A 9,087-nucleotide genomic window follows, 5' to 3' on the forward strand; every position below is an offset into this window, starting at 1 on the left:
TAGGGTTTGGTTAACGGTTAGGGAAAATAGGATTTTGAATGGGAATACATTTTTTGGTCCCCACAAGGATAGTAAAACAAAGGTGTGTGTGTTTATTTGTGTTCTCTTCTATCTTTTGTCAACCAATATGAATGAGCCCTGGCTACAGTATGGGCATATCTACAAATATGAGTCCTAGCTATGGGGATAATGTAACTACAAATATGAGTGAGTCCTAGCTATGGGGATAATGTAACTACAAATATGAGTGAGTCCTAGCTATAGGCATAATGTAACTACAAATATGAGTGAGTCCTAGCTATGGGGATAATGTAACTACAAATATGAGTGAGTCCTACCTATGGGGATAATGTAACTACAAATATGAATGAGTCCTAGCTATAGGGATAATGTAACTACAAATATGAGTGAGTCCTAGCTATGGGGATAATGTAACTACAAATATGAGTGAGTCCTAGCTATAGGCATAATGTAACTACAAATATGAGTGAGTCCTAGCTATGGGGATAATGTAACTACAAATATGAATGAGTCCTACCTATGGGGATAATGTATCTACCAATATGAATAAACCCTAGCTATGGAGATTTATTCTACAGTTTTCTCGTAATCGGTTCTCATGATCCCTACCCCCACAAATGTATTCTTTGCCCCTCCACCCCTCACCCCTCCAGGACCCGTTGGCGTACCCCCAGCCCACCTCTCAGGACCTGTCCGGGCTCTGGGACCTGCTCCAGCTCAACGTGGAAGACGTCAAGGGCAAGTTCCAGCACCTCCAGAGGCTCAAGGACTCCGGCTGGAGGCTTCCCCCAGACAAGAAAGTGAGAGCCGGGGTCTGCTTTGCCCTGTTGCCCCCTGACCCTGGGTCATTCCCCAGAGCCAAGATGGCAGTGTGTCGGAGAGTGGCACAGATGGTTCTGCTGCCTCCAAGCCCTGGCTGTGAAACTACACAACATCAAGAGGGGGGGGGGGGGGGGGGGGGGGGGGGGGGGGGGGGGGGGGGGGGCGTTAAGCTTTTAAAGTTTCGTGTTATTTCTGATTGCCAAAAAATTAGCTGAGCCCATCTTAACTAAAATGACTGAGTGCTGTTTCAAAGCTTTATGACAATATTGTTGATATATTGTTTTGGAAAGGAAAAGACAGGAAGAACAAAGCTCACAGTAGCAACTGGCAACTATTAACAAGTGTTAACAATTCCTACCTCCTTTCCTTCCTCTCTTCTTTCACTTACTGATCCATATTGGTGTTTTTATTTTTGGAGGGGAATATTCTGCACTCCTTTCTGCTACGTCTACTCTCCGTTTGTATTGTTTCATGGTCGTCTTTATTATGTTGGTTTTGTATTTCACATCACATTATACATCTGTCCCCCCCTCCACTACAATCTTCTATTTGCCCTTCACCCTCCTCTCATGTTCTACCTTAAACCTTCTCTCATTCTCCCATGATCCTGCTCATCCTTCCATTTTGCCCACCACATCCCACTGACTCTATCATCCTTCCATTTTGCCCACCACATCCCACTGACTCTATCATCCTTCCATTTTGCCCACCACATCCCACTGACTCTATCATCCTTCCATAATGTCCACCACATCCCACTGACTCTATCATCCTTCCATAATGTCCACCACATCCCACTGACTCTATCATCCTTCCATAATGTCCACCACATCCCACTGACTCTATCATCCAACTTTACCAACCACACAATCCCTCCTCCCGTCACCCCCCCCTTACCCCTCCTCCCCTCATCCCTCCTCCCGTCACCCCCCCCTTACCCCTCCTCCCCTCATCCCTCCTCCCGTCACCCCCCCACTTACCCCTCCTCCCCTCACCCCTCATCCCCCCCATTACCCCCCTTCCCCTCATCCCTCCTCCCCTCATCCCCCCCATTACCCCATATCCCTCCTCCCCTCATCCCCCCTCCCCTCACCCCCCCCCTTCCCCACATCCCCCCTCCCCTCACCCCCCCTTCCCCACATCCCTCCTCCCACATCCCTCCTCCCCTCACCCCCCTCCCCTCATCCCCCCCATTATCCCCCTTCCCCACATCCCTCCTCCCCTCATCCCCCCATTACCCCATTACTCCTCCTCCCCTCATCCCCCCTCCCCTCACCCGCCCATTACCCCCCTTCCCCTCATCCCTCCTCTCGTCACCCCCCCCCCTTCCCCACATCCCTCCTCCCACATCCCTCCTCCCCTCACCCCCCTCCCCTCATCCCCCCCATTATCCCCCTTCCCCACATCCCTCCTCCCACATCCCTCCTCCCGTCATTCCCCTCAGGATGACAAGAAGCTTCCTCCCCCACTACCAAAGAAGCCAGCTGGGGGGGTGAGCGGCAGTCTCCGTGCCGACAGCGTCAGCGACCTCTCAGTGGAACGAGGGGTAGGAGGAGGCGGAGGGGTGCTGGTGATGCCCCGTAGCGGGGGTGTGGGACGGGCCGTGCCTGTCCGGGAGAAGTCCTTAGACCTGGGGGACAGACAGAGGACGGAAGCACGCAGGAGACTGCTCCAGACCAAGAGGTCCTCTTCCTTCAGACAGAACTCAGCCACGGAGAGCGCCGACAGCATCGAGATCTACATCCCAGAGGCTCAGACCCGGCTCTGAACATGGAGATACAGCCCTTTATCCCAGTGAACAGAACCGACTCTGAACATGGGTGGAGATTTACATCCCGAGGCTCAGACACTGAACATGGACATATAAGGAGACCCGTATCAGACTTCTATCCTAACCTACAAGAACTTGAGATCTACAGATCTGACTCTGAACACTGGGACCGTTCTAAACGTGGCCCTATAACCTCCTATCGGACCACTAGACTACCCTAGATCAACAACAACCCTCCCAAGTCCCATACACTGAACCCCCTCAATGATGATGTTGACCAGGGGTGGGCAACTCCAGTCCTCCAGGACACGGTTGGTTTCACACTTTTTCCCCTTCCCTAGAAAACACAGCTGATTAATCAAATGTCATTCTAAACCGAAGATCATGATTCGGTGATTATTGAAGTCAGGTTTGTTAGCTGGGGAAAAACTGTGACACCAATCAGACACACCGGAGGATTGGAATTACTCACCCCTGATATAGAGCCATACCAAATGTCTCATCCCTTCAGTTCTGACCTGCATCTCTCTGCGTATACTGACTCTCTCTCTCAAGCCTTTACTGCTGGGAATGCTGGGTCCCATCATCATGCCATTCCAGGACATGGCAAGACAGAAGGAGTGAACACGAGGCGACAGCGGCCATTTTGTGGAATCTGGAGCCAAAATGGAGGCTACAGGATCATAGTTGGCTCCACTCGCATTTCTCCTCATCTTTTTTTGGCAGAAATAAAATGGAGAGATGGAGGGTTTTGTTTTAATTCGGGGGGCGGGGGGGGGGGGGGGGGGGGGGTATAGAGTTATAGAACGAAGTAGCACTCTTGTTAAGTCACTGGAATGTGTAGACAAACAGCACTTGCCTGTTCACCTAGCGTAGCCTAGCTTGGTTTAGCCTAGCCTCCATCCTCACAGGAAATAAGGGCTTCCCCGGGACAAACCTCAACCACTCCTGTGGGCAAAGAGCGAACGATATCTCAAAATGGATGCTCAGCTCAACATCACACAAGGCTCTAAGGTATTCTCAACATACAACTAGCTACTGTTCAACACCATTTGGCTCGTTGGCTACATCCTCTGTAAAACTATGTTATACACACTCACCCAACCTTCAACTACGGACGGCATTCAACCTACATGCCTCCTACACAAGACCCAGTCTACACTCATTCATCTAAGACTATATTCTCTCTCCCAACTCTTTCCTCTTGGCCCGAGCATCCGTCCCTCTATCCAGCTGTCTGGGTAGTATACTAAACTGTTTGAAGGAGTGTGTGTGTGTTTTTTTTTTGTACATAGTACATAGGCACGATGCTGTTCGCCCAGAGGGAAGCTTTGTAGTGTTTCACGGCATACTTAACAGCCGGAGAACATCACAAACAAAAAAATCCTGAAGCCGTTTGCTTTTTTAGATATTCCTTCTGAAGTGTAAGGGGGTTTGGCGGTGGGGTGATGGTATGATTTCTTCTGGTGAGTTTTGAAGCATATTGATATGTCCCAAAGGGACCCATTTTGTCTGTGAGACATTGGCATCCCCTGGTGGCCAAATGAGGATTCACCGAATCATTTTGTCAGAGGTGGGGGGGGTGTGTAGGCTCATAAAAATGGAAGACTAAGTAGCAAAAAGGTCAATATACTTTTAGATATCTTCTATCAATTTCCAACATAAACTTGGACAAGTGATCAACGTGTGACTAAAATGCTTTTTCAAGGTATTAAAACCGGATCAACAACCAAAAATGGCCTGTGAATCCGAGCCAAGGGCCCCAGACGATCTGCCTGTCTGCCTCCTCCTCCCTCTATGTAACTCCAGGTTCTCTTCAGGGGTGGCGAAGACAATCCCCCAATTTCACACCCCTCTGGCTGAGAGAAGGATGATCGCTTCGTTAAGTCCCTCTCTCTCTCTCTCTCTCTCTCTCTCTCTCTCTCTGTCTCTTCCTCTCTCTCTCTCTCTCTCTCTCTCTCTCTTCCTCTCTCTCTCTCTCTCTCTCTTCCTCTATCTCTCTCTCTCTCTCTCTCTCTCTTCCTCTGTTCCTCTCTCTCTCTCTCTCTCTCTCTCTCAGAAGCTTTGTGTAGCCTTTACATGGAAATTCACTCTAATATAACTAAAAACCCTCCTCAAAAGACTCTTCTAAAACATAATTCACTGTTTCTCCTCTTTTCCCCTGGAATAAGGGAACAAGGTAACGAGGGAGGGAAACCGGGGTACAGTACAGTAGGCTGGATGCTCTGTGGGTCACCCAGTCAATCTGTCTCCGGTAACAAAGGAATTATGGACGAGTTTGTTGCGGCTCTGACTGTCGATTCGGAAAACATTTAAGTGACAGAAACAAAAATATATGATGTGTGTTTCTCAGCCATGGGTGACATTTTTTGTGACGAACGAGGGCTGCGTTTGCAGTGTGTGTGTGTGGTGACTTTGGTTTTTGAGCGATATACTTGAGGCCCAGTGGTGAAGTGATTCTGTTAGCACGATCTGCCTTTCCTTTTTATATCATCAGAAAATGGAATGAACATTTTATATTTTAATGGGAGATGTATATTTTCTAATGTTATTTACCTATATTTCTAGATTAGTAAAGATGCACAGAAGATACACATAGAAAGATGTTGAATACAGTATTATAAACTATAGCATTGTGTAATATTAAGGCTATGTAGAATATTCAGAAGTAGTTTTTCAAATGTGATGAATTAATATGTAGGATTGGTATGGTCCAATTCACAGGGTATAAATGGCATCTCTCTCTCTCTCTCTCTCTCTCTCTCTCTCTCTCTCTCTCTATGTGCCTAACCAGCTAGATGTGGGTTTTTTTCTTGTAACATGCTAAAGGTTTATACACAAATATGTAAATATTCTGGACAGAATTATTATAGAACAGTATGTGGTTTAGTTGAGTTAGACAGAGGTCTATCTTTCCTTTGGATATCGTCGTAGTCCTTGCATGCTTTTTAGTACGCCCAGAGTTCCGTCTCTCTTTTGTCTATTAGTTTAACCTTAAACTAGACCCATGTATATCTCGGGGCCTTTTTCCTGTTCACATATCAATAAATTGAATACTTTTATGTATCCACTGAATAGCCTGAGTTATAGACTTTGCAGCTTTTAAAAATACATTTTCCTGCGTTGGCAGCGATCCCGTTCACAGAAAATACTGCATATGTTGGCTGGATAGGACATTTCTTTTAAAAGCTGCACTGCCTGTAACCCCAATCACAGATTCAATTATGCCTGAGTTTCAAACGTCCACTGTATCCTAACATATTGTTTTACATTGTTGAAACCTCTCAACACATACGAGCACAAAGACAGAGATCACTGCTCCTCTTTTCACCGTCAACGATTCTCCACAAAGACAGAGATATCTGCTCCTCTTTTCACCGTCAACGATTCTCCACAAAGACAGAGATCACTGCTCCTCTTTCCACCGTCAACGATTCTCCACAAAGACAGAGATCACTGCTCCTCTTTCCACCGTCAACGATTCTCCACAAAGACAGAGATATCTGCTCCTCTTTCCAACTGTGAACGATTCTCCAAAACCTGAAGACATTGTTCCTAAGGATTATCTATGTACGTTCTACATGAACATTCCACAGGGAGGGATGTTTTCATTCAGCCTCAGTACAGCTTCACATTATTTTTACACCTCACTTCTGGTTACTCTCTCTGTCTGTTTAAACATATTTTCTGCCGATGGGTGGGACTCCTATAGACTGTGTCATCTGCTCTGCTGTTAGTGTGTTAGACGGTGCAGACTACTCTGCTGTTAATCAAATCAAAGTTTATTTGTCACGTGCGCCGAAAACAACAAGTACAACCTTAACAGTGAAATACTTACTTACTAGGCATTAACCAACAGTGCGATTTTTAAGTAAAAAATTGTGTGATAGACTGTGTAGACTACGCTACTGTATATTTTAATTTGCTGGACGTTCTTTTGTTCAACCAGACTGAGACTCACTCGTTTAACAATGGGCCTGGGTTCAACCAGACTGAGACTCACTCGTTTAACAATGGGCCTGGGTTCAACCAGACTGAGACTCACTCGTTTAACAATGGGCCTGGGTTCAACCAGACTGAGACTCACTCGTTTAACAATGGGCCTGGGTTCAACCAGACTGAGACTGGTCTTACCTCCAGGTTCACACTTGGTCAATAGCCATCTCTGGACACAGCACCAGGACACCCCCCTCTGGACACGCCCCCCCCCCACCTACAAATGTGCAAACATCTTTCAGGCGGACGATCAAACTACAAATACCTCAATTTCTAGCAGTATCTTGAACCCTGACCCTGGTCACATGTCTTCAGGGGTTAACTGGAAATTCGACGATGGAGTCACCCTGGAATCTAAAACAAGAACGTTTTCAACCAGGAGTTTCACCCAACTTCTACCAACTCTCCACAATAAGAAGGGAGGTGACCTAACTGTTCTGTTCCTACCTGTTGAGCTGAACCCTCTACCCGGGTCTACCTGATCACCTGATCTCAAGAGTACAGGTACAAACCCTACAATCACAAACAGACAAATGGCACAGCAGCCAATGGGAGGAGGTTATTGTGTCCTAGTAGCTGCGTGTGTGTGTGTGCGTGTGTGTGTGCGTGCGTGCACGTGTGTGTGTGTGTGTGTGTGTGGAACCACACTGTGACGTCGACCTCTAGCAGGCTCAATTACAAACTCCCTCAGAACCTTCAAGCTATGGTTCAGAGATTACTGAGCAATACCCTGCTTACCACAACCACACTTACTACATGTAAATATCTCTTCATTTACTCTCTTTAATCTTGTTATTACAATGACTATTATTATTATTATTATTATTGCTACAGCATTACTATGGAATATTACGATCACTGTCATTATTATCACGTGTTTGTTACCTCGATTATAGCTGTGGTGAGGGGAGGGGGGAGGGGGGGTGTAACACTATTCTGTATTCAAGGGTGAGTTTGTAAAGTGAAGTCAAAATAAATCTGTCTTTCTAGAAGATCCTCTAATTGCTGCTACTGTAGATGAGCAACAGATTTGAACGAAAAATGAGAGGACATCTTTTTTAGAAGAGAAGTAAGTGTTTCTGATTTTCCATCCGGTCTCTCCTCCAGTAGTTGATGAACAAACAGATGGATGGACAGAATGGATCCAGACTGAGGGCTCTTGTTGAAGACCAACAGACCTCTTCCATGGACAATGTAGTGCCCTTAACCAAACACCTAGCAACACCCTTACCCAAACACCTAGCAACACCCTTACCCAAACACCTAGCAACACCCTTACCCAAACACCTAGCAACACCCTTACCCAAACACCTAGCAACACCCTTACCCAAACACCTAGCAACACCCTTAACCAAACACCTAGCAACACCCTTAACCAAACACCTAGCAACACCCTTACCCAAACACCAAACACCTAGCAACACCCTTAACCAAACACCTAGCAACACCCTTAACCAAACACCTAGCAACACCCTTACCCAAACACCTAGCAACACCCTTAACCAAACACCTAGCAACACCCTTAACCAAACACCAAACACCTAGCAACACCCTTACCCAAACACCAAACAGCTAGCAACACCCTTAACCAAACACCTAGCAACACCCTTAACCAAACACGTAGCAACACCCTTAACCAAACACCTAGCAACACCCTTAACCAAACACCAAACACCTAGCAACACCCTTAACCAAACACCTAGCAACACCCTTACCCAAACACATAGCAACACCCTTAACCAAACACCTGGCATCACCCTTAGCCAAACACCTAGCAACACTCTTACCCAAACACCTAGCAACACTCTTACCCAAACACCTAGCAACACCCTTAACCAAACACCTAGCATCACCCTTAACCAAACACCAAACACATAGCATCACCCTTAACCAAACACCAAACACATAGCATCACCCTTAACCAAACACCTAGCAACACCCTTACCCAAACACCTGGCATCACCCTTAACCAAACACCTAGCATCACCCTTAACCAAACACCAAACACATAGCATCACCCTTAACCAAACACCAAACACATAGCATCACCCTTACCCAAACACCTAGCATCACCCTTAACCAAACACCTAGCATCACCCTTAGCCAAACACCTAGCAACACTCTTACCCAAACACCTAGCAACACTCTTACCCAAACACATAGCAACACCCTTAACCAAACACATAGCATCACCCTTACCCAAACACCAAACACCTGGCATCACCCTTAGCCAAACACCTAGCAACCTCCTCTTTCCATTTTCCTTTCTCTCTCACTTCTCACATACAGACGAACAGCACGGTTCCTCAACGGACAGGCTTCTACAGAAACTATTTCTTTCCTTGACTCATTGTATTGCTGTTTTAATTGAGTTGTTTTTATACACTTGTCTTTTGATGCAGTACCATTGTACAATATTATACACTGAGCTGAAATCAATATCTCTACTGTTTTCATTTGAAATAAATGATGATGAT

The 9,087-nt window shown here is 46.3% G+C and overlaps 1 protein-coding gene and 1 long non-coding RNA gene across 2 annotated transcripts in view; one reads left to right on the top strand and one right to left on the bottom strand.

The window, feature by feature from the left end:
* dlgap3 (discs, large (Drosophila) homolog-associated protein 3) overlaps window positions 1–3,357 on the top strand; it is a 116,817-nt gene extending 113,460 nt beyond the window's left edge. The window contains exons 12-13 of the mRNA XM_036970898.1: window positions 675–821; window positions 2,288–3,357. Coding sequence (XP_036826793.1) covers window positions 675–821; window positions 2,288–2,611 — 471 coding nt within the window. The 3' untranslated portion in view covers window positions 2,612–3,357. The remainder of the gene's footprint in view (window positions 1–674; window positions 822–2,287) is intronic.
* A 4,460-nt stretch (window positions 3,358–7,817) lies between these two features.
* Window positions 7,818–8,811, bottom strand: LOC118946459. The gene is made up of 3 exons (XR_005041292.1): window positions 8,787–8,811; window positions 8,303–8,405; window positions 7,818–8,096 (listed from the first exon to the last, which is right to left on the bottom strand). It is a non-coding gene; the product is annotated as an uncharacterized LOC118946459 (long non-coding RNA).
* Between the last annotated feature and the right edge of the window lie 276 nt (window positions 8,812–9,087).

Source organism: Oncorhynchus mykiss, chromosome 32, assembly GCF_013265735.2.
Source record: "Oncorhynchus mykiss isolate Arlee chromosome 32, USDA_OmykA_1.1, whole genome shotgun sequence".
Taxonomy (NCBI): Eukaryota; Metazoa; Chordata; class Actinopteri; order Salmoniformes; family Salmonidae; genus Oncorhynchus; species Oncorhynchus mykiss.